Source organism: Equus asinus, chromosome 18 (genome assembly GCF_041296235.1).
Source record: "Equus asinus isolate D_3611 breed Donkey chromosome 18, EquAss-T2T_v2, whole genome shotgun sequence".
NCBI classification, from domain to species: Eukaryota; Metazoa; Chordata; class Mammalia; order Perissodactyla; family Equidae; genus Equus; species Equus asinus.
Genome location: NC_091807.1, coordinates 13,090,283 through 13,116,033, shown reverse-complemented (window position 1 = coordinate 13,116,033; position 25,751 = coordinate 13,090,283). Strand labels below are relative to the sequence as shown.

Genomic DNA, 25,751 nt, shown 5'->3' with positions numbered 1-25,751 from the left:
AATTGCTGTGACTTCAAATAGTTTCAGAGATATTTTAGCTTACATTAGAAAAAAGGGAAAAAGAATCCAAAGCAAAATTAACCAAGGTGTTTATTTTGCCAGGTTCCTGATTTAATTATTGGTAAGTAATTCTTGAATTTGAACTATTTTACATCGAAGAAATAAAGCACACAGAAAAATTTTAACTACAGAAAATTTTATTAATTTAAATGTTTTATGGAGATGCAAAAACCTGTGGAGATACCATCTTGTATTCTTAAGTTTGAGTAATTAAAACAATGTAGTATTGTTCTAAAGCCAGATAGTTCAATGGAATAGAATAAAAAGTACAGAAATACCAATGAGTAAAATTTTATTATATGACAGAGGAGAAATTTTAACTATTTGGAGAATAAATAAGATTTGATTCTTAACTTACACAATAACATTAATTCTAGGTAGATTATACATACGAATGTTAAATAGAAAACAAGTGTCAAAGGAAAGGCTGGAAATAGTCACATAACTTAATAATGAAAATGCCTCCCAGAGAATGTCACCCAAGGGAGGTACCACAGAGGAGAAAATGGTAGATTTGAGTATGTGGATAGTGATAACAAAATGGAGTAACATATGTTCGGCTTCTAAAATGGAGCTAGGAGGCTGTTGAGGAAATGGGGCTTGTGCACACACACCACACCTCTACCCAGATGAAATGTAACTTTTGAACTATGCTTTTCTGTTGTCATCTTGACCTTCTTTCAAGAAATATGCTTACTTCCATAGATGACAACTTTTTGCCTTAGAGATGGCCTTAGCAATAAATCACTTATAACCAAGAATTAACAGTAGTTGGCAGGACCAATCACAAATTTTGCAAAACAACCTGTGTAACTTAGCTCTTTCTGCCTTTATAAACCCTTGCCTCCTTTGTCTTCCTCGGAGCGTATTTTCCGTTTGCTGCCAAAGGCTACCTCTCCCCATTTTGCAAACTGTATAAGCAATAAAACTTTCCAAACTAAATTCTTGTGTTCTAAAGATGTTTGTTGACAAGTACAAACTGTAAATCCTCCTTCTCAAAGATACCTAAACAAAATTGAAAGCAAATGACAAACAGAGAAAGCACATTTGCAACAATAATAAATGTCAAAGGGCTAATATTCCTTCTATATGAGAAATCCTTAAAAATAATTAGAAAAAATATGATCCCTCAATAGAAAAAAAAGGACAAAGAACTCAATTCACATAGACCAGGCAATGGTCAATGAATAAGAAAAAAGATTCACCCTCTTTTTCCCTGTAAGTTTCATTTATAATAAAATATATGAAGATTTAAATAACAACAAAATAACATACTTACTAGATTAGTGATTGGCAATTATAAAAAAATTTAAATATCTAATGAGGGTAAGGTTGTTGGAAAATGAGCTGTCTCATATTGTTACGGACAGAATGTTTCTACCCCCCTAAAATTCCTAAGTTGCAACATTACCCTTGATGTGATGGCATGAGGAGGCAGGGTCTTTGGGAGGAAATTAGGATTAGATGAGATCATGAGGGTGGAGCCCCCATGAATGGGATTAGTGCCCGTCTAAGAGTCAGGAGACAGCTTGTTTCCCCTCTCTGCTCTCTGCCATGTGAGGATACAACGTCAGCCATCTGTAAGCTGGAAGAAGGTCCTCACCAGAACTTGACCATGCTGACACCATGGACGTCCAGCCTCCAAAACTGTGAGTAATACATTTATTTCATTTACAAATCACCCAGTGTATGATATTTTGTTATAGCAGCCTGAACTGACTAATAATGCTGATAAAATGTAAATTACCATAATCTTTCTGAAGCGAAAACCCAAACAAGAAATGTTAAGCAACTTACCCCAAGTAACAGATGAGAAGAGGGCAAACTCAGATTTTAACCCAGTGATCACTACCAGTTAGACATATGGTCTTTATTTTAAAATAAATGCTTAGATTTAGGGAGTGTGTTATTTAGAATCTAAACTGAAAAGCTAAACAAAAAGAGTGAATTTGCTGTAAACCGAGAGTCTTAGATAGATTCTTGACCAGAGTCTCAAATGCTTTTCTTACTCTCTTTTATTTCTGCTTTTCTCTGCATGTCTATGTTATTCTATTCTGTGAAGGACTTCATCTGTTTTTCTTAACCACGGATGAAAAACCGCTACAGACAGCTCCTGAATTTACATTTTCTGAATAAAACTACTCTTTCTCTTCCCTTTTTGTATTTTCCAGCAGAAGAGATCACGACTGAGCCATCTTGGATTGGGTGCCAATCTGGACCCAGCACTTTAGGACTGAAGTGGGAGATGGCAAGGAAGAGGTTCTGATTGGCTCAGCTTGGGTTTTCGTACATTTAGCTGGTTTGAACATCTGTGACTAAAGACACAGGGTCCTCTTACCAAAACTGGTCTTTAAATGAGATTATTAAATATAAGGCAATCCACAAGAGGTGTGCAGACGTAATCAGGTTTCTGAACTTCAAAACGGAGGACTAGAGTCTTCATATTGAATTTAACAATCCACCTTGTAAGGCTCTTGTCAGGGAGCTGGTCACTGTCTCTGGGCAATAATTTTGCTTTATACTGTACCTTTCTTTCAAATTTCAATACAGTCAATATGCCTCAATTTCAAGTTTCTTTAAGCAAGTGACAAAAATTTAAACAAGCAAAGACAAAAACTGAAGTATTTAAAAATCATTAGGAATGTGGCATGCCATTGTCACTCATCTATGTAGGAAGTGGTTTTCTTGCATTTAAAAATTATTTTCAATTCTGTTTTTTGTGTTTTTTTGCTACTGATGCCTCTCTTCTTAAATACACACACACACACACACACACACACACACACACACACACACACGCTATGCTAGTCCTTTTAAAATTTCTCGTCTTTATATTTCCTAAATGGCGCATATTGTATGGAGAAAAGAGAATCGAAACTTGAGGAAATATGGAACTGAAATAGGATAATTAGGGGATCAAAGAATAACAAAGCAGTTTTGTTATGAAATGGTTCCCTTGTACAGAATATTGTAGGAAAGCCTCCATTTAACTTGCCCAAAGTAATTTTAATAGATTTGACATTTATATTAAGTTAAGGCAGAGTCTCATTTTCAGTCACATTGACCATTAGGCCCAGGTTTATATCTGTTTAGAAGAAGTGACAATGAAATCAATTCTGGCAAGAGGTAATTATGATATCTGTTAAACGAGTTTCCATTCAAAAGCATTGTCCAGGTGTTATAGATCCTGCAAGTAAATCTTTAGGACCAACAGTGTAGTAATATATTTAGAGCACTGAACAGCTCTTGTGAGACTTATGTTCTAGATTTTCTCTGCTGAAAAAAGATGTGCTATTTTTGGCAACTGAACTTCAGCTTCTTCATTTGCAAGGTGTTTTTCTCAGGACTGATGTGTGGTATTCAGTAGCCTGAATAAATAGTAGTTATTGTGATTATTAACCTCTTAAAGCTTCAGTCCCTTATTCATTCATTCATGCATCATCATTCATTCATTTATTCCTACTCTCAAAATCAAGTAACGAACATCTCTGGCAGTAAAGAAAGCTTGACTAATGTTCTTTTCTACTATTGCTTGAAAATTTAGTTCTTTGAAGCAGTTCAGTGAATTTTATCTGCAGTGTTCTTCAGAAAAGTACATTATGGTATCCTGCATAATTCTTTCATAAGGTTCCCAATTACTTCTGGGGTACAGTGGATCAGAATGGTTGTCTTACTTCTGCTTTGATGGGGGACAAGGAGAGAAGAAGCTGCTGTGTGGGCAGCTGGATAATCTGTGGGTAGAAGGTGGAGGTGGTACCAGTTTATGAAAAAGTCAGACCTGAGATTTTCATCAAAGTAATGACTTCTAACTGCCTCTCTCCTATTTTGACATACAACCCACAGGCTGAGGTTTTGAAGTTTCTTATCTTCTTATTTTCTGACTATGACATTTATTTTAATCAGATTCTACCTGTGTGCACACATTCTGAGGGAGGAATTGGGGCAAATGGCTGGTCTGATTTGCCATCCAAAATCTTGTGACATGGCCCTGAGCTTTGCCAGTACCTAAGAATGAGGTTTCAAGCTCAGGAGATTTTATCTGAGTTTTCAAGCATTATAATTACTAATTTAAGAATCTCTAGTTAAAGAAATATGCCAATTTTTGAAGCCAAAGTATTATGCAGGCCTTTGAATAATTAAAAAATGTACAATCCATGTCTGGATGTGCATACAGAAGTATACGTTAGTTGAACCAAAAATGCCCTAGCTCCTAATAAATACAGGTTAAGGGTTACTGAATTTTTACCATTTAAGAAAGACTTATTTTTTTCAAAATGTAGTATCAGGTTCTTACATTAATCTAAACAGGCAAGTCTATTTGCTATTAAAGGGACCAAAACCCTATCAGAATGGTATGTACAAGGATTACTTTAAACTGAAAACATCTGAATAAACAGCAGCCTCAGAAAGAAACCTTATCTAAACTTCCTTTTACTGACTTAAGCAGAGCCATAAACTCCCCTCTCAAGGAGTTTCCTGTTCTGGAGAAGACTGATCCTTATCGCTGGAATGTGAGAGTTCAGTTGCCATAAACCCCCATGGGAAAGCTTCCGGCCAGGGAAGAGACTGCTCATCAACACCTGGATGAAAAATTGTGTAAATGAGCCGAATAGAAACTTCCATACGTTCCCAGTGAAGCCTGAGCCCCTCCCTCTTTTGTTAAGCTGGTATGTAAACCATTACCCCTGGCAATTTGAGGAGTCACTTCTTTAGAGTGTTCCCACATACCTGTCAATTAAACTTTCCTCCTATATGATGGTTGATTTTGTGTATCAACTTGACTGGGCCAGAGGTTGCCCAGATATTTTGTCAAACATTGTTCTGGGTGTTTCTATGAGAGTGTTTTTCAATGAGGCTAATACTTAAATTGATTGAGTATAGCAGATTACCCTCCCTAACGTGGGTGATGATGTGGGGTCGGTGAGCCGAGAAGTTGAAAGAAAGATTTCTTAGACTATTAAGATCTGGCAGTACTGCTCTTTTATTTAGAGAATAGTATAGAATAGCATGGGGACAGGACCCATGGGCAGTCAGAGATGCTGCATGGGGACAGGACCCATGGGCAGGCAGAGCTGCTGCGGGCATGTTGATGCTGCCGCCGCTTCTGCTGCCCCAAGTTGAGGGTTAGAGCTAAATTTAAGGCATAGGTATGTGAGTTATCTCTTTACAAAACAAAGGAAAGAATATGTAAAAAAGTTAAAATGGTATCAGTGCCCTTAGGGTCTGGCTATTTGGCGGTCCCACAACTTTTAGATAAGACTCAAACCGGATTGAGTAAATGGCAGAAGTCACCGCTTAAATATTATCCTCAGCTAAAGACAAAGGAGGATTTGGGGGCGGGGTCAGTTACATGAGGTTGCCAGACAGTAAACAACTTAAATTCTTGCCTCTGGCATTGATTAAGAGTTTCTAGAGATAAGGCAATCCCCCCTTCTTCCTGGCACAGACAGGGAGGCATCTTCACAGATAGAGGTTTCCCTTAGAAATGTAAATGTTTCCCAAGAAAGGGACAAGCAAATTCCACTCCTGGGAGCCTGCTTCTCATCTGTAGTTTTAAAATTAACCAGCCTAAAAATCCTCATCATAAACCGTTTTAAAATTAACCAGCCTAAATCCTCATCAGGTGAGGCTCATCCAATCAGCTGAAGGCCTGAATAGAACAAAAGGCTGACTTTTCCCTGAATAAGAGGGATCTCCTCTTGCCTGGATGCTTTCAGCAGTGACACTGGTTTTTTAAGGCCTTCAGACTGGAAGTCCACCATTGTCTCTCCTGGTTCTCAGGCCTTCAGAGTTAGACTTGAACTACATCATTGGTTCTCCGGGGTTTCCAGTTTGTCAACTGCAGAACTTGGGACTTGTCAGCCTCTATAATCACATGAGCCAATTTCTTATAATCAATTAGTCAATCAATCCTATTGGTTCTGTTTCTCTAGAGAACTCTAATACATCCTGTTAATCTGTATGTTGTCAATTAATTCACAGGCCCTCAGCCACTTGGACATAAGTCGGTAGGGGAAAAGTCCCCCCCGCCACAGTTTTGATGATGAGGATGGGGTGCTTGGGACTCCCTACTCACTCTGGAGGCTGCAGTTGAGATTTTGAAACCTCTGACCAAGAGAGAGAAGGTGAGCAGTCCTACCAGTCAGACTCTTGGTTCTCTGCCCAGTGTCCAGTCAAGCAATGGCGGTAAGTGATGCGGGGTTGGTGAGCCGAGTTGTCGAAAGAAAGATTTCTTGGACTCTCAAGGACTGGCAGTGGTGCTCTTTTATTTAGAGAATCGTACAGAATAGCATGGGGACAGGACCCATGGGCAGTCAGAGCTCCTGCTGCTGCTGCTGCATGGGGACAGGACCCATGGGCAGTCAGAGCTCCTGCTGCTGCCGCATGGGGACAGGACCCATGGTCACTCAGAGCTTCTGCTGCTGCCCTGAGTTGAGGGTTAGGGCTAATTTTATAAGGCATGGGTACGTGACTTATTTTTACTGGGAAAAGAAAAGATGATGTAAAAAGTCATTAAATGATTTCAGTGCAGATGGGGTCTGGTAATTGTGCAGTCATATAACTTTAGATACAAATCTGGCCATGTAGATCGGCATGTAGGTGAGGATGCCCTGGGCTTCTCTCCCTGGGGTAGTCCTAATTCATACCATAAAAAAAGTCCACTGGGTCATATAGTTTGGCATGTAGGCCAGGTCCCCTTAGGCTTCTCTAGCTGGGGCAGCCTTAATACACATCAGTAAGCACTTCCCTTTGACTTTTCTAAAAGGGGAATATCCATAATTTAGATTTATAGGAAAAAAACTTTTTGGTTAGAACCAATTCTTTTCGTATTGTGAATCTTGGTTTGGATTCGTCCATCCAATGAGTGGGGAGAATAAATTCAGTCCGTTGGAGTATTCACTCCTTTTGTCAGGACTGCATCCTCCACAGAGTTGCTTAATATAGGAACACATTTGCTGTTTTGATGTAAAAAACCTTCATGCAGGCATTTAGAAAGAAACTCAAAATTCCTTACATTGTATGAAAATCGAAATATTTTACCTCCTCATATCCTAATAAAGTACTCCATGAACCAAGATTTATACGTAACATTGAATCTGCTAAAAGCCTAAAAGAAAAGATGATATAGATTTTTCTTAATCTTTGACTGTGAAAGGCTTTTCTAAGTGTGATAAAAATCCCAGAAACCATAAAAAAGACTGACAATACATGAACTAAATGAAAATTAAAATCTTCTGTTCTGGAGAGAAAATACAAAAAAAAAAAACCTGGAAAATTATTTGAAACATATATAACAGATAAAGAGCTAATTTTCTTAAGATAAAGAGGATTTTAAAAATCAGTAAACAGAACTTCTTTTTAAACCTGGTATATTGGACCAGATAGTTTTCTCTCTTCTTTCTCCAAAAACCCTATTAAATGAAGAGTAATGAATTTCTAAAAAAAAAAAAAAAATTAAACCACAGACAACGGGAAGACAGACAACAGCAACATTTTAGACATTTTTTAGGTCTTAATGAAAACAAAGCAACCAACCCAACAAAAATCTCTCTTAATCACGTATCTTCCTTGAGTTATGCTCCTATTTCTCTTCTTCGTTTCATAGCAAGACACTTGAGTAAATTCTCTCTTCTTGCAGTCTCCCAGTTATTTCCTCCATTTTCACTTGAAATCACTCTGATCATGCTTTTGCCAGAATCATTTATCCAAAATGTCTTAAGTGAAAGATCACTGCTAAATCCAACGATCAATTCTGAGTCCTCATGTTACCTGACATATCAATAGCATTTGATACCACTCATCACTTCCTCCTGGAAACACTTTCTTCCCTTGGGTTCCCAGGCACCATATTCTGCTCATACTCCTACTTTGCTGGCTGTTCCTCTTTATCTCCCCAAGGTACAGATACTGGCAATACTCAGGGCACAGTCCTTGGGCCTCATCTCCTTGCACTTCCTGGGTGATCTTATCCAGTCTCAAGGTTTGAAATACCATTGATATGCCAGTAATTCTAATGTTTAAATCTTCAACCTAGACTCCTCGTCTGGACTCTAGACTTGTGCGTACATGCTTCTTGATATCTCCTATTAGATGTCTAATATGCAAATCATAAATAACATATCCAAAATTCTCTTCCTTATCTTCCTCCAAAACTTGCTCCTCCATATCACTAAATGATAACCTCATTCTTGCAGTTGCTCTGACCCAAAATTTTGAGTCATTGTTGACTCTTCATTCTCTTTCCCAGTGTTAAAATGCTTGGTGAATTGCCAGCTATACCTTCAAAATCTATCCAGAATCTGACCACTTCTTACTACTTCCACTGCTACCACTTTGATCTAAGCAATTATCTTCCCTTATCTGGGTAACTTCTACAGTCTCAATATTTCTGCCATTGTCACAGCCTCACCCCTCACTCCCCATTCACAAAGCATTACCACTCAGAGTCTTAGTCCTTACAATGGCCTATAATGTCCCAGTATCTTCTCATCTCATCTCTCCCTTGATCGACCTCCTTCGCTACACTGGCTTCCTCCTCTGTCTTCCACCCACGCTTCCTCCATGTGGCCTTTGCTTCAGTTTTTCCCTTCACCTGGAGGGCTCTTCCCTCAGATAGTCACATGGCTTACCTGCTCTCCTGCTTTTGCTTTTCAATCTCTAAACAGTTCCCTGTATTTTTTCTTCAGTGGTTGTCAGTTTTTAACATCTAACTTCATATTTTGTTTGTCTTATTTATTCTATCTTTCCATGAGAGTTTTCCATCAGAACAGGGATCTTTATCTTTTTCACTTATGCCATAACCCAAGCTCCAGTATTCTAAGAGGATGGAGTGATACCAACAGAGGCAAGCCATTTTTCTTGTACTGGCCTAAAACTTGAAGCCACCCCTCCAAGGAGGGGTGAAGAGCAGGGCTGAAAATGTGAGAACAGTTGAGAGTCAGGATAGAACGCTGTTGGACTGCTAGATCCCCTCCTTTTTTTCTGTGTAGTCAGGTGATTGACTCCCTCCTCTGAAAATTTATTTTCTTGAAGAATGGAGACTCTGATACACTCCCATTGCACTGTGTTTACCTCGACTTTGTTATAACACCATCCTGAAATCACCTTTCTAACTGTCCATCATCCATGCCAGGAGACCGTAAGCTCTTTGAATGTTGGGATCACGCTCTTTCAGTGACGTAGTCTCAGCACCCAAATCTGTTTAGAATGATGTTCATTCACTGTTGACTTGCTTAATGAAAACTCCCAGCAGGAACTGAAGAGAACCTGAACAAGGTCACGATGAGGATCTAATGACCACTTAGAAACAGTGAAGGGAATTATCTAGAATAACTCCCAGGGTTTTGATATTGGCATGCGAGAGAATCTGCAATGTTTCCCTTGTGATTAACTTGAAGGTGGGATAACATAACAAAGATGTTGTCAGCCTAGAGTAGGCAGCCGGGGTGAGGGTTATTTTTCTATCCAGGATATTTCCACTTTTCTTGTATGGAAACAGAAGCAAAGACATTAATTATTAGGATTCAAATAGTAAGTGTGTTGGACTGATCAACACTGTTCATTTAAAGAATGTTTTCATGAGCCAGCACTGATGGCCTACTAGTTAAAGTTAAGGACTCTCACCACTTCGGCGGCCAGGGTTCATTTCCCAGTTGCAGAACCACACCACCCATCTGTTGGTTGCCATGGTGTGGTGGTGGCTCACATGGAAGAACTAGAAGGACTTACAACTAGGATATACAACCATACAGTGTGGCTTTGGGGCGGAAAAAAAAAAGAGGAAGATTGGCAACTGATGTTAGCTCAGGGCAAATCTTTCCCTGCAAAAGCAAAAAAAAAAGAGAATGTTTTCATTTATTAAGCTCCCCAAGCAAGGTCAGGTAGTTGAGCCAATTGTTATAAATCTGGGTTCCTTACAGTAGATTCTATTATGTAGACTATTGGGCTCAGTCCTTCCTAGAGTTTATAACACATGAAATACATTAGTATCCTTACATACTGGCTATGTTCTCGAATATAATGCAAGTTGCATGCATGTTCCTTAATCCTTATATAATTTGTTGATGCTCTAACAAGATAGTATTGGAAACTCAAAAGGAAGTTTTACCAGGAACCAGATAACAGATCATTGTCCTCACTTGCTAAGGCTGCTTTTGCACGCACATGAAGTAATTTTTGCAGGTTAGGCATGATTGGCAATAAAGAGACTGACTTAGCCCACAGTTGGGGCAACATGTGACCTTGTAGAACTCCTTCTGATCAGGCAGAAAAACATCATCACTAACCACCTCAGCAAATACTGCTTAGCGCTAACTGGTGAGGCTGTGCTCGCTGAACTTCCCCAAGCTTGAGGCATAGAAGCAGACATCCTCTTCGTTAAAAAGATGCTTGCTTGAGCTTTCTGCGGAAAACTATTTCTAGAGAGATTTATATGTTAGTGCTCATTTTCACCAAAATCACACCCAGGCTATTAATCACTTTTCTTGATGGGAAATAAACTAACGAGAGACAGGTTCTGATTTCTGATGTAACCAGCTTTCCTGGGACGTACAGAAATAGAAAAGAGGCAGAATACAGACACTTTATAGAGCCTGAGCTTTGACCAGACCTGAGCAGCTGCAGTTAGTGTTCCACTAGTTCTTTAGTGTGATATTCTGGGAGCCAACTCTGCTCCTCCAGCCTTCCTTCCCTTCTTACAGACGAGAAGATGGCGAACCAAACACCAAGCCAAGCTCCAGGAGTAGTTATTTAAACCACGTCTGCCATGAGCCACACCCACTCTGAAAGAGAATATGCCCAGCCCTTAAACATGTTTAAATAGAGATGGGGCTGAACAATGGCTGTCACTTCTCTCTTTTCATTCTGTATGGGGCTATTTTCATTTCTTTACGTGCCTGACATCAAGAGTTTTTCCTTCTCATTGAAGCATGCAAGTGGGCTAAGAGGGACTGAAACCGTCTGTTCAGTCACTGAAGTGAGGTCAACAACTGTCGCAACCTTCCAGCAACCAGTCCATACTGGAATATTGGCCCACACTGGTCAGAGAAGAAAATACCTGGGGAGAAACAGGGCAAAATGAAAGTGTTGAGTGTGTGGTGCTAATGAGACTCAGCTGTGTACGCTCAGTAGGCACTGGAGAGAAAAGACTGGAGACACAGTCTTGGAAGTATTGGCAAGAGAGAAATCTCACTTTCTAATCACCCATAAATTTATTAGTATTTAGCCATAGAAAGAAAGAGGCTGACCACGTATCAGTGGACAACGTCACTGCACCCAGATGGTGCTCCAGAAACTGTAATAATTCTTAGTTGTTCTTCTTTCATTAAACTCTAAGCAGGTTGCCAAAAACATTATGACATCAGAATTTTATAATAATCATGTTACAATAAAGTAGTTATTGCTTATCTTATAATAACTGCATTTAATGCTAAGATTTCAAAGGTGATATACTTAACAGCCACACATTTGAAACCACAGCTCAGGATGCGTCATTTCAGCAAAGGTTTCAAGGGTGTGTTTCACACTCATCTTTTTGACCAACTTTAATTCTAAGTAATTTTTCTAGTTTTGCCACTGCCTGATGCATTACAGAAACTCACTTAAAAAAAATTAGTGAATATGAGAATAAAAAGATGACTAATTTTGTTCTCAAATTCCAAGCTTCTTTTAGCATTTGATGTAGAACACGTACATAGATACTTAAATAGATTTTGAGAGTGGAGAACTAAAATTAGAAAAATAAAACCCTTTAAGGCAAATAATTTAGATGATTTTTAACTCAAAGATGTAGCATTGGGAAAATTGATAATTTAAAGTTATATGGGATTGTGGATGATATTAACATTTTAAGGGAAGTTTTATATTTTCTAACAATGAAATATACCGGGGTAAATAGGTGAATTTGCCTTCTGGTTGGTTCACATTGGTTGACCTGCTAAAGTTGATATCCATGTAATTCCTGCCTGTGATGGAAGAAGTTGCAAGAATTCTTTTCAGTTCTAAGATTTTAGTTCATGTAACAGTATTTCAAGATAATTTTCTTAAAAATAAGCCACTCTTACTTGCTGAGAAATATTTCTTATGTACATATTTCCTATAATGCCAATCACAGTGAAATAATTTAGGGCTAAGGTATGCTGTAAAGTATAACAAGCGAAGAAAAGGCTGAGGTGAAGTTAATGTGTATAAATATATACTATTTTCTATTTACAGAGAAACATATTTTTCCCTTTGGCATAATTTTAAATTGCAAAAATGTGAATTTAAAAAGAAAGTCATCTTTTTTTAGTTTGAATATTCAGGAACAGAAAGGTATATAGATCTACATACATCACACAGAATTCAGTTTTTCATGTTGATCAGATGAAAATAGATTAATATTTATACTTAAAACTCTACTGCATTGTATATTTATAACCAAAAGTTAAATTGAGTTACTCATTTTGCTAAAAAAATCTTTATTATTTTATTTTATTTTTGTGAGGAAGATTGGCTCGGAGCTAACATCTGTGCCAGTCTTCCTCTATTTTGTATGTGGGACGCCACCACAGCGTGGCTTGATGAGTGGTGTGTAGGTCCACACCAAAGATCCGAACCCACGAAACCCAGGCTGCTGCAGCGGAGCACAGGAACCCACCCACTACGCCACTGGGCCAGCCCCTTTATTATTTTAAATAATAAAGGTCTATAAAGTGTTATGCAATACGCAAAAGAAATATCCAAGCATGGCTTTTCCTGTTGAATTGGGTGGTTAACTCGCAATGAAGTTGCATGATTCTTTCAATTAACTTTAGTAAATAAAGACTTTCATTATTCTAGTTTGTGATGAGCTACAAAGTTAACAGAAACGTCCAAATACACCATTAATTTTACATGTAGTCTATTTATCTTCTAAAAATAAATGAACCAGAAACAGGAAACTTGATTTGATGATAAATGTTAAATATCATACATTAAGGAAATCATTCTATTTATTGTTCATTATCAAGATTTAAATATGTCAAATATACCCTCTCAACCCAGCTGGCAAAAAGAGGTGGATAATAAATACCGACACCGCCAACTAATTTTCATGAAATACAATTAATACGTGAGAAGCAAAGCAGATATTCTTATTTACATATAATCATGTAAAAATGAAATGATCCAAAAACGAGTCCCATGATAATCATCTTTCCTTTGGTATCACTGTCATATATCCTCATTTTATGAAATAAATCTGTGGGAGAATAAGGCTCAGACAAAACATACTTAGACGTAAAAAATAAAATGTTAGTAACAAAGCCTGCTTATTTTGTCTTCATTAGGAACAACATGCAACACTTCAATATTTGCACTAGTTTCACTCAGAAAATCCACCACTCCACTTCTAATCCCAGCCTATTTACAGTAGAGGGTTACAGGCGACAATCTCGGGCAGCATGGTGCCTTATCCGTAAGTGCTCAGTAAGTGACTTTTGATTGACAGTTTAGAGCAATTTCATCATCGGTACTAAAATATAACAACTCAAAGTGTATTTCATGTTAACAATGGGTCAACAATGCCATTATGAATACAAAAGTAGCACATTATATTAAGTTTTTGTCATTCAAGACAAAAATTGAATAGCAAATCAGATTTCATATTATTATATACTTCAAAAAAGACAAGAAAGCCATGATACTGGTCATTTGGTAGAATACAGACTTTTTTTTTTCTTTTAAGAGAATTAAGTCTTGTGTAGATAAATTTCATTTGAAGGTAATACTAATATCTTTTCTTCTTCTTACACTTTCGAAACTTTTGGCTGTATTCATTTCCTCGACTGTTTTCTGTGCTACTATCACTATCACTGGTTTGTTTTTGCCTCTTTCGTTTATTCATCTGATAAAGGTCAGAGTCACTTGTCTGTTGGTGAGTCCATTCGTAAGAGCTGGGGCCAGCCTCAAAATCTGGAACGCAATTTAGTGAGGAAGAGACAGATGCGCTGTTAGGAAGCGGTGCTGTCATCTCATAGTAAGGAAGCTGCAGCGCTGGATTATATGCTTGCCACTGCTGTAAACAGAAGACAGTCATCGACCAAAGCAAGCCCAAAAAGGTCACAAAAGAAGCTGACAGTTTACACGCATTATACAAATAACCACGAGCAAACCAAACCATGGTCTGGTTAGTCTAACAGGGACAGTGGCTTTTCATAGTAGGGACATGGTAGTTTCCTTAAATGGTCAACAGAAAGATTCAGGATAGTGTATAGCTCACTACAATAGAGATCAGTGCTGCCCTTTAGAAATATAATGCAAGCCACATATGTAGTTTTAAATCTTCTAGTAGCCACAATATGAAAATGAACAGTTACAATTAAATAATGTATTTTATTTATCCACAAATATCCAAAATATTGTCATTTCAACATGCAACAAATATAAAAATTATTAATGAGATATTTTACCTTCTCTTTTGTCACACTAAGTCTTCCAAATCCGGTGTGCATTTTATACTTACAGCATATCTCAATTCGGATGTTAAATTTTCATTTAAATACTTGATCAGAATTTAGTTACATAAATCTTACACTTGAAAAAGTAGATTCATATACTCAAGGTCTTTCAAATATATTTAAAAATTTCCTAATAACTGAACTATCTGTTTTTAAATTTTAATTAAAAATAAAGAAAACTAAAAACTCAGCTGCTTAGTCTCACAGATGGTTGACGGCCACCGTTCTGTACAGCACGACTGTCAACTATTAAGACAAGGAGATATTTCCTTATTTTTAACTCAAATTTCTAACTATTCAAAGTAGTTTAAAGATTAATAGAAACAACATGAGCTTGTGTGTGTGTGTGTGTGTGTTTATCTTCTCTACCAAAGATAAATGATGGGAAGAAGATATTGAGGTTTCGGATGAGAACTGGTTGTTTACTAATATCTTAATAGAACAAAGAAAAGTTTTTTCCAAGAGTTAAGTGATCACTCTTCCTTATGTTTACAAAGCGAAAATGGCTATTCGGAAAATCTGAAGCTCACATGTATGTTGAATGTTTGCAAAATCATACCGTGTGAATCAGATACCTGTGTTACCGTCCTACACCTGTCACTGACAAGTTGTATAATCTTGGCCTTCTTGATTAATATCCCTGGGCCTCAATTTCATTATGTATAAAATGAGGAGCCAGAAGAAAGAAATTTCCTATATTCTCCTTTAACAATAAAGACCACAAGTATGATTTCTAGGCCAGAACCGTATTTTTGAGTATTTAGAAATAATGTAGTTTACTATCAACTGAGAATCTTTGCCTTCTAAAAAAATTATTTAAAAAAAAAATCCATGTGCAAAAACAATATATTTGTGATTAATGATTATATGAAAATGCTTCACTAAATAAAAGTACTCAATTCTAAAAAATATCCTTTAAAATAGTCATTGAAATAAGAAATCTCTACTCAAACTTCACTTGGACTGTAGTGCACTGTCACTACCATCTGTCCCTTTTCTGTTGACACTGGCTGTTGGCTGAAGTTCTGTGTGTGGGATTTAAGAGGACTGCGTTAGAGCAGACCGCCACCAAGGGACAGTGCTCAGGGCACTTTCTGCTTGCATCTCGGGTTTAGATTTGAGCCCATAAGTTCCAAGTAGTTTTCAAATTTTTCATAGTTTGTATATATTGTATAGTGAACCAAAGGCATATCAAACTTACCATATTCTGAAAGAAAAAGTATTCTTGAGGTAAAGCTGCATTAATTGGAAAGAACGGCATGGGAAAGCAAGATCTGCTTGCGCCTTCTTCATTTCTTTGGGGAGTTAAAAGAAGTGATAAAAAGTTAAGATTCCTACACACAAATGTCCTTTTTTCTTAAAAAGAAAAAGACAGCTCTTTGTAATTAAAAAATAAACAGCTTCTCTAAGAGAGCTCAGTTAAGATTAATTAACTTCAAACTCACACAAATAATCAGTTATCATACTGATAACGTAGTGACATACCAGTATCCTAAGTCTTATTAATTACTTCGTATTGAAATCTTAATACTTAGAGTCATGTTTGGCTTCCTGATAGGAAAACGTTAACCAATGTTATAGTTGTATAAAGACAAAGAACACTTAGAAATGAAGAAAGCAAAGCAAGTCACTAATAATCACCAAGGGTACATTCAATTTTCTAGAGATATACAAAGTGAAAGAAAGGTAGAAATTTTCCTCAATTTATTTTTGAAGGTATCTTCACTGTTTGACAGTAAAAATTATGCTCTTTTCTAAATGGACTGTAAATCTTAACATGAACACACATTTGCTGACTTCTTCCACATATTAATTAAGATAATAAAAATTCCTAATTTAAAAACCATGGTGTCCTAAAGTTTCATTTCTAAGTGTAATATTTGCTTCTAGGGAGATGTTCCATAAACTCCAAAGTTACCAGTACTGGCTACATTCTATAGCTAGTTTTCATTAGTCTACTTGCTCCACAGTATTCCACAATTTTAATGCTAATACCACTATCCTTAGGACAGGAAGTGTGCTGTGCGGGAGAGAGAAATTAACACAGGCAGGTAGAAGCAATGATGAGGGCAGGAGGTGACAGGAGCAGTCACATGGAGAGGTGGAGATCCCATTTACAAGTGGTGAGACTAGTACCACAGAAGCCAATGGAAGAGTAAATTTCATTAAATAAGGAATTAGACAAGTGTCAGTTGTTACAGAAGAGTAAACTGGATAAGCACCGAAGCCATTGAATTCTTGGTCACAAGGTTCCTGATAACCTTTAAAAGAGCAGCTTCCATATAACAATGAAGTTAAGAAGCGAATGGGAAGTAAAGATGTCAAGGATGAAACATTTGTCTGTGAGAGGATGGGGAAAACTCTAACAGCCTGATTCAGAGACAGGATTCAGGGAGACCATAACATGTGTGGGGAAAGTGATGGTAAAGAAACAATATAAAAAATGCAATGAGGTTCTAGAGTGGGCAAGATATGGCCTCAGTAAGAGTTGGTGAGATCAGCGCCGTTATAAAAACAGCTGCAGATTCTCTAAAACCACTCTTTCCCGTGTGAATCTCAGGACCTGCATAGTTGTCTGCATAGAGGAATCATAAGTTAGAGTTATGAGTTAAATTGTGTCATTTCAAAATTTATATGGTGAAGTCCTAACGTCCAATACCTCTGAATGTGAGTTTATTTGGAAATAGGCTTGTTGCAGATGTAGTTAGTTCAGAGGAGGTCATGCTGGAGTAGGATGGGACCCTAATCCAACTGACCGGTGTCCTAATAAAAAGGGGAGAATTGGAGACAGATGCATGCAGGGAGAACACCGTATAAAGATGAAGGCAGAGATCTGTGATGCTTCCACAAGTCAAGCAAAATCAAAGATTGCCAACAAACCAGGAGGAGGTAACTAGAGGCATAGTGTGGATTCATTCTCATGGCCCTCAGAAGGAACTAGCTCTGCAGACATCCTAATCTTGGACTTCCAGCCTCCAGAAACGTGAAACAATGCATTTCTGTTGTTCACGCACTCTGTGGTACTTTGTTATAGCAGTCCTAGCAAACTAATACAGGAAGTATCTGTTAAAAACAGAAGGTATAAAAGGTAATAAGAAGCACAAAAACTCATTTCCAAGGAAGACCAGTGAAAGACTAGGGCATAATACGCACACCATCTTTCTCCGCACGTGACTTCTAGGACACGATAACCTCCTTCTTCCTTCATAATGTAACAAATGCTAGAAGAATACAGTACCACCGCTGAAGTGTAGCATTAGGGAATGTACACAACATTCTGACTTTATACCCTAGAACTTGTGATGACTTAGAGTCTATCAAACATAAGTAGAGAGCACAAGAGATATGCTATCTTCTAGTGCCTATCTAGTCTCTTCCTCCACCCAAATCCTGGCAATGGCTTGTCCCTTCCTAGCTCCTGAGGAAAAAGAGGTATCTTTTCCTACCAGAAGAAGGGGGGAAGCTCTTATATTATGAGCTCATACATGGCTCAACTCATGGGTCTCTAGTGCTCCCCCCACAAGCAGTCAGTCACTACCCCTTCTTGCTAACATTTGCTGAAAGTACTCACTGAATATTTGCTATGGGCCCAGTGCTTTAAATACCTTGGATTTATTATAAAATTTGACTCTTACAATAACCTTTTGAGGTATCAGCCTCATTTTGGAGATGAGGGTACAGAGTGGTGAAGTAACTTGTTCAAAGTTGCACCATTAATAAAGTGGCAGAGACACAACTGAAATTCAAGCACTCTGACTGCAGCACCTACTTTCTTAATATCTGATGTCACTGCTATTTCACTGATACAGAAACGCCGGGGAGAGTGAAGATGTGCAGCACACTGTGTTTTATTTGGGGTGTAATACTTCTCCTAAAGATAAACCTGGGGAATTGCCAGTTCCAAGAGGCCGCTCTCCTATGCCTCAAAGGGCTGATATAATTGGCAGGGATGGGAGCTTCAGCTGTTGTTAGTTTACTTGAGAATATTCAGTTCTGCTGCAGAAGACAAGAAAACAAACAGGACGGATGAAACTCACAAGACATGCCTGGAGCAGACTTTAAGTGAGCTCGTTGTTTATGAGTTAGTGATGAAACTGTGTTAGGGATAGAATAAGCAAGTGAGGTGGGAGATGCAGGCAGAACTCATAATATATATTAAACATAGATAGTAAATAGGTTAGTATGCTGTAAGACTTGCCACAGATAGATAGATAGATTCAATAGAAAATATGATGGAAAAAATAGCAGTGTTACTTACAGATAGAGAGGGGAGGCAATATCAAGTCCAGATCAAACCACCTCCGGGCTAACTTTTGCTTTGCTCTGCCTAAGAAACTCAGATAAAATCTATGGGCATCTAGCCTACTAACCAGCAAGATACTTCTGTGGCCAGGTGTATTTGCCCCTATGCCTCTTTGAGAGAGCAAGCAAGTGAGGTTAGCTTCAGGAACTTTCCAGCTGAATGGACAGCCTTACCCAAACCTCAGCTCTAGGCCTTATGACCACCCTATCACTGGGGAAGACTGAGGAAGTGGAGAGAGAGACGGGGCAGTGAATGTTGGCATAACCAGAACTCGGCTAGCACGGCCCTTCTGCCCTCTTGTACCCTATCCTAAGTGTGCTAGCCTATCCGGTATCTTTCCTCTTACTTTTCACTGTATCTTTTAAATCAGCTTAATAAACGGTGTGATTCGAGCATCTTAATTTGGTTTTGGAGCTTTTTTCCACAACCTCTGGGATAATTTGCCTGGAATGCTACAATCGCATTAAGAAATCAGCCTATACAAAATTTTAGAATATTTTGAAAATGACCATAGAGAAGTTCTAAAAAAAATAGTAAAATAAATAATAGAATGGCTTAATGTCAGAACGCTTAATTTCAGGCCCAGCACTATCACTTTTTCATCTTTGTGACCTTGGAAATTAGTTAATTTTTTCATCTTCACTTATTCAAATATAAAACATGCATAACAGTGTCTCTATGATCCATCACAATGAGACCCTGGATGCTTAAACGACTTAACAGCTATGAAAAGCATATGGTAAACTATAAAGAAGACTACACATACAAATCTCTCCCACTTACTGCTGAAAATATTAAGACTGAACTTTGAGAATATTTTCTGTTGCTTTTCATGGTTTCAGAAAAATGAATTCCTTAATTTTATCCTATGGCTAAATAGTAAGGTTTTACAACAGTCCAGAATATATAAAAACTCTTCCTGGCATAAGAACATATTTATTTGCTTTAGTTTTAGGAAAAAATATTTTTAATTACCTGTAGCTGTGTGAATTTATCTTCACACAGCTCTCAAAACTTTGGTTAGCAGGTTCGGAAGAGCGAGAACTCCCTTTAAAAGAAACAGAATAACAGATTACTTCATGATATAGTATTTTGGGGTTCTCACATTAAACCATAAAAAAACTCCAAACCCAAAAGAACACAGTATTGATTAAAATTCCATACTCATAAGAGACATGAATCTGTCTTTGATCTCTCAAGTAATATTTACAGATTTTTTACATCATATAGATAGAATTATAATCAAGCTCTGTCCAAAGCAATGAATGTACAGAAATATTATACTGACAAGGGACCATATACGATAAGGGACTTATAGAAGACAAAATCAGTGCTATTTGCCTCCTGTGTAGAAGGCCTGAGTTCTCTAAACTGCACTGACAAAAGCCAGCGCACTCAGAGAGGATGCCGAGCAGCCGGCTAGGGAAGTCTCAGAACATAATGTCCCGGCTACTCTACCAGCCTGGATGAGTTAACTGGACAGTGCCTGAGAGTACAAGGCAGCCAATTTTCTTTCCAAAGACATTAAAAAAAAAAATGAACCGCAAAGAGAAGCATATTTCTTTGCAACGAGGCAGTGTTTCGTTATTATTTGTTTATTTCTAGTAGAGCAAGAGGAATAAAAAACAAAGAAGGGATACACCAATAAGCCTGAATCATTTGGGAGAGGGAGGCAACACAAGCCTCGCCTCCCTCAGCCCCTCAAAATGTGAAAGGGCCAGCGTAACAGTACAATGTTCTCCGGGCAGCTCATCAAAGGTGATCAGTCCCTGACGCGTGTGCAGGAGAAGGCATTGGAGGCCATTCACGCCAGGAAGCTCTCCTCCACCACCATTAAGGGTCACACTGCAGCTGCCTTTGGCCAGCTGCTCTTACAGGGGCGAAGATCCAGGGCCACATATATAACATGACAAGAAGATCAGCAAATAGCCCTGCTATATAAAAGCTGGCATTGTGTCCCCCCAGTTCACTTAGATTTGCTTAATTTATAACAGCCAATAGCAACTATCATAGGTACTTGCTGGCTGATACTAAAATAGAACATTTAAAATTTTAACATAGAAGAGATGCTATAGAGTTGGCAGTGTAGTTGACAAGACTAATAACTTATATACCATTAGGAATCAGACGTGTTCTGGGAAGATTTAATAGAAACCACAGGGGCACTTTTCCGGTCTAATATAGAAAACAGAATGCCGACACCTCTGTGAACACCACCACCACCAAAACACACTTGGAAGATTCATCAGTGACTGGACCTACCAAATCGATACTGCACGTTAATGGGTCTTCCATATAAACGAATTCCATTCAGCAAAGCTATGGCATAAGACACCGATTCTGGGTGTTTAAAGCAGACAAATCCAAAAGACTTCGGCTTTCCTTCTCTGTCTTTGCATAGAGTAACTTTGGTTAATGGCCCAGCCTAGAAGAAACTTAAAAATTATTTTCTCATAAATCTAAAGATTTTTTTACACTCAGACAAATCAAGTATATTCAACTTTAGACTAAAAAAATCTGTTAGCAATAATAGCTTTATGTAGCTCTGCTAAGAATGCATTCTCCTAACAATAAATATCATACTTTATCACACTTTCTTGGTATTTTCTGGCTCATCAAGAAACATTCCTGCTGTTAAGAATAGGAAATTCTAGGCGATCATTACAAATCTTAAAAGGAAAGATTTATTACTCTTCTGTTAGGCTTAACAAAACAACTTAAAGAGCACTTAAATCCAAGATTAAAATACTACTTTGTCTCCATACATATTAATAGTGTATAACTCAAAAATAAATTGAAATGACAAAGCCAATGTTGGTTATCATAAAAAAAAACTGGTAACATTATATCACAGTCTAACTCTTTGTTCTGTCAAGAAATGTTTTAATATGTTTAAAACTTTTAAGTGGGCACATTATTTATAATAGTGAAAAGTTAGAAAGGCTCTAAATCCAACTGGAGAATATTATTCCATAGTATCTTATTAAAACAGAAGAAAATAAGGTTGCATCAATAATTAGCAATAAGAGTAAAAAAGCAGAGTCAAATATTATAAAAAAGCGTTAATTACAAATAAGAAAAAATTTGCATCTCCGTCATGAAAATGATCAGAGGAGGCACTCAGAAAGACCTATAAACAGGGGCCGGCCTGATGGCGCAGCGGTTAAGTGCACATGTTCCACTTCAGCAGCCCGGGGTTCACCGATTCAGATCCCAGGTGCGGACATGGCACCGTTTGGCTGTGGTAGGTGTCCCATGTATAAAGTAGAGGAAGATGGGCATAGACGTTAGCTCAGGGCCAGTCTTCCTCAGCAAAAAGAGGAGGATTGGCAGCAGTTAGCTCAGGGCTAATCTTCCTCAAAAAAAAACACCTATAAACAGCTAAGATTTAATGGTGAGCGGCTCATACTTTTTAATTGTACAATCATCAGAGATCGATTGTTTTTCTCTGTAGAGTTGGATAAGTGTATAAAGAAATTGCTTTAATCTAAAGAAAAACGCTAATTATCATCTTTAAAATGATGCTGTATTTTGGGATTCAGTCTTGCTCTTTTCATTCTCTGCTTTCCCAGGGACCAGCTCAAAGACCACTTCATCAACAAATCTATTTTTCCAACTCACGCCTCTTTCATGGAGACAGTCGCCTAGAGATCTCCCTGTGACTGTACTTCAGACTCAACATACTTGAAACTGAATTCATTATCTTTCCCCTCGAAATCTCTACTCCAGTATTCCTTAGCTAAAAGCACAAAGATACGAAACCTTACTTTCTCACTTCAAAGGATAATCAGAAACTTGAAAGAAACTAGTAAAAGGATAAATACACAGTAGTAAAAGAAAACCAATTTTAATCAGTACTTTTCCACTACTGATATTAAATACATCAAATCCCAAAGGGACAGAATATGCTTAAATGCTTTGAATTTTACAAATTCAAAGATATGCCAAAGCATTTTTAATAATGAAATTCAACAAGGAGCATTGCTTCTGGCAACAAGCACATCATCTTATAGTCTTTTTAAAATCAGAATGAAACACACAGTGTTGCAGTTGTCGAGATCTGCTAGGTTTTGCTGGGCTGAAGCCTTTCTAAAAGATGCCTCATTTTAGCAAATCCTTCCAGAATATACAAGAACCTAGGAAAAAATTAAAACATATGCTTGGTTGCCTGATCTGTTAAACGAGATGAACATTTTGTTTAGGTAGAAATTATAAAAAATGAGAAGATAATACATATATAGTCTTGTGGATCCTTCCAACTGACACAGATCCAGTTCCTATGGACTAGAAATAATGCATGTGCGTGGGGTCTTCAAGCCTATACCCACACCCCTTAGTAAACCCCCTGCCCCCAGCCTTTTTGGAAGCTAGACATGAAAGAAGTCTTCTGGAGAAAAAGAACTGTGAGTTTGTTTGTTTCTTTCTTTTTCCCTTCCTTTTTTTTTCCTTAAAAAAAAAAGTGACATGATAAATTTCAAATGATATTGAGGAAAAATAACTATAGGAAAAGACAACTATCAGAGCAGATGAAAAGAGCAAGTTTAAAAAGATGGCAAATTAGGCGAATAAGCATAAAAGCCTTAAAATCAACAATATTTTCAAATAAAAAGTTTTATGTCCAGAAAAGGAAATCATATTCCTGGAGGAAATTCCTTCTATCAAACTGTTTGTATCTATAATTAAAAGAGGAGTGATTTAGTTTCAGAGACAAAGTTTGGGCCTTTCCAATAGTAAATAAAGAACCTTTTCACTGCTTGTACTCATACTTAATCCTGGAAATTTACCTTTGCTACTGTCTCCCTTGAAACTTGCCCTTATTCTGATAGGAGAAAGTCACTCTTTCTTGATTTCTCTTGATGTTAGTGTTAGTATTACTAATTATTAGTAATTAGTAATACTAATACAAATAGTAGTGCTATTAGTAGAAGCAGCAGCATCGAACACTTAGTAAGTGCCAAGCTCAGTTCTATCTGTTTTAGCTGGATTAGTTTATTTAATCTTCACACCACATCATATTGTAGAAACTATTACTCCTATTTGTTATGTGAGGAAACTGAGGCATCGAGATATTCATTTACTTGCCCAAAGTCACAGTGCTGACATGAGAGCTCCACACTCTAAACATTTTCAATATACTACTATCCCTCTCTTTTGTAGATTATCCTAAAGCATGGTAATTAATTTAAAATTTCCCATTTTAGAAAGATCGAAGGCTGTCTCTTACATTTGTATGCCCAGCACCTTACTTAGTGTTTGCCATGTCATTCTGAGTCATTAAACGTTTAGAGGAACGGCTGAATGAGTATGTCTCTAGCAAGTGAGACCTAGATGTATACAATGGGTGAGTGCTTACAGGAGACAGGATGCTTCATCCTGGAGGGACCAGGTCCGAAAACTTTCCCGAGGGTCCTCTTGGTATGAAATGAAAGGACTTGGTCAGGGAATCAATTGGTCACAGTCATGATTTGGCTGCCCCAATCATCTCAAACCTCATTTATCAGACTGGAGTAAAAACATTCGCCACATAAAAGGGCTTGGGGAGTAAGTAACGAACGAATAGGGAAACACTTAAAAATCTGTACCTTTCATTTCACGGGATGTAAGACGTGAGAGTGCTTATTACCTGAAGGAAGACAGTGACAGGGCTGTTGTTTTCTTCCTAGCACACCCAAGGCCCAGGCAGCCTCCGCGGAGCCCTCACTCAGGGCTGGGGGTTGGGGGAATCCCAGTCACTCTGCACCCCCAGGACTCTGCAGTGGGGATGGGGATGGCGAGCACGCTACGGCACTTTACTACCCAGCTGCACACCTGGAGACAGGTGCGCCAACGCGGAAAGAAATTAAAACCAAGACAGAGGATGGGGCGCGAAGGGGGCCGGGCTCCGGTGGTCCAGGTGTGCCCCGCCCCTCCGGTGAGCTCCCGGCTCGACGCGCCCCGCCCCTCCGCTGCCCCTTCCCCGCCGATGGTACCTGAAGGAACAGCTCGTAAAGAATCTCTTCCCGCACACGGGCCTCTAAATTCCCCACAAATACCGTCCTGTCGGCCTCCTCCTGAGCAGGGAACATCCCTCCGATGTCGGCCCGAGAATGGAGGAGGCGCCGAGACCCCGCCCCCTCTCGCCGCTTTACTGCGCCGCCGGGGCGAGGGGGCGGGGCCGGCGACGAGGCCGCGCGCGCCGGGGCGGAGCGAAGCTGCGAGGCCACGCCCCCGGCGCCCCGCGGGGACCACCCACGGCGCCTCCTGCCCAGGTTCCAGCGGGACCGTGGGAGAGGGAGAGCGAGACTGAGAAAAATTAGTGTGCCAGGGCCTTTGCCCTCTTCTTTGTGGAGTGGCCTCCGTTTTCCCGGGCACGACATTATTAATTAATTCTCGACTTACTCGTCCAACATTTTAAATAAAATGTTAATAGAAATGATTTAAGACATGCTAACTGCATTACCGAAGCTGGCAGGCTAATGAGGGGAAGATTAATTTCTTTGTTTCCAAAGAGTCAATGAATAAATAATTAGGATTTTACAATTATATTCTTTATAAAATAGTTTTTGAAAGAATGAATGCGTGCACGCGTGGATCTGGATACACAGAGTACTAGAATTGAAGTTTATTTACCTAGGAAGCGCTCCTGGAGAGGTCTTTGAAAATGGCCACGGAGGTTTTTGGTGGACTCCAGAAGGCGTTTGAACTTGAGAAAACAGCCTATACCAAGGAATACTAGAAAAGGTATAGCAAATTTTGTGAATTCTGGAGTCAGAATTCTTGAGGATGGCTGCTGGGCCCTTGTAGCAGGATCTAGTATTTGTACTGTGTATCAAGGGCTGTTCTTTGTACACTGCGTACCAGGGTGAAGAATTGATTTTTACCTGAGGAGGGTTAAAAGAAAAGAATCCTAAAAACGATCAAGATAATTAAAA

General features: G+C 38.5%; 2 protein-coding genes across 3 annotated transcripts in view; one reads left to right on the top strand and one right to left on the bottom strand.

Moving 5' to 3' along the window:
• Positions 1 to 12,923: 12,923 nt before the first annotated feature.
• On the bottom strand, positions 12,924 to 24,979 carry RBM11 (RNA binding motif protein 11). 2 transcript variants are annotated; one of them, XM_070488706.1, is made up of 5 exons: positions 24,810 to 24,979; positions 21,103 to 21,265; positions 19,816 to 19,888; positions 15,739 to 15,832; positions 12,924 to 14,092 (listed from the first exon to the last, which is right to left on the bottom strand). In XM_070488706.1, exons 1-5 carry the CDS (start codon positions 24,903 to 24,905, stop codon positions 13,808 to 13,810), a joined length of 711 nt encoding a protein of 236 aa, XP_070344807.1. In that variant the 5' UTR covers positions 24,906 to 24,979; the 3' UTR covers positions 12,924 to 13,807. The 2 variants fall into 2 exon arrangements, with proteins under 2 accessions (XP_070344807.1, XP_014723149.1); XM_014867663.3 differs by having other exon boundaries at positions 12,924 to 14,095; positions 24,810 to 24,977.
• LIPI (lipase I) overlaps positions 24,913 to 25,751 on the top strand; it is a 62,615-nt gene continuing 61,776 nt past the window's right edge. The window contains exon 1 of the mRNA XM_044750159.2: positions 24,913 to 25,102. Coding sequence (XP_044606094.2) covers positions 24,913 to 25,102 — 190 coding nt within the window. The remainder of the gene's footprint in view (positions 25,103 to 25,751) is intronic.

Excerpts from the sequence above, each read along its gene's own strand:
- RBM11 (XM_014867663.3), bottom strand. The coding sequence starts at position 24,905 with ATGTTCCCTGCTCAGGAGGAGGCCGACAGGACGGTATTTGTGGGGAAT. Across the intron at positions 19,889-21,102 it reads TAACGTGCAGTATCGATTTG|GGAGTTCTCGCTCTTCCGAA; the intron begins GTAGGTCCAGTC and ends TTTCTTTTAAAG. Across the intron at positions 15,833-19,815 it reads ATAAATTCACACAGCTACAG|AAATGAAGAAGGCGCAAGCA; the intron begins GTAATTAAAAAT and ends AACTCCCCAAAG.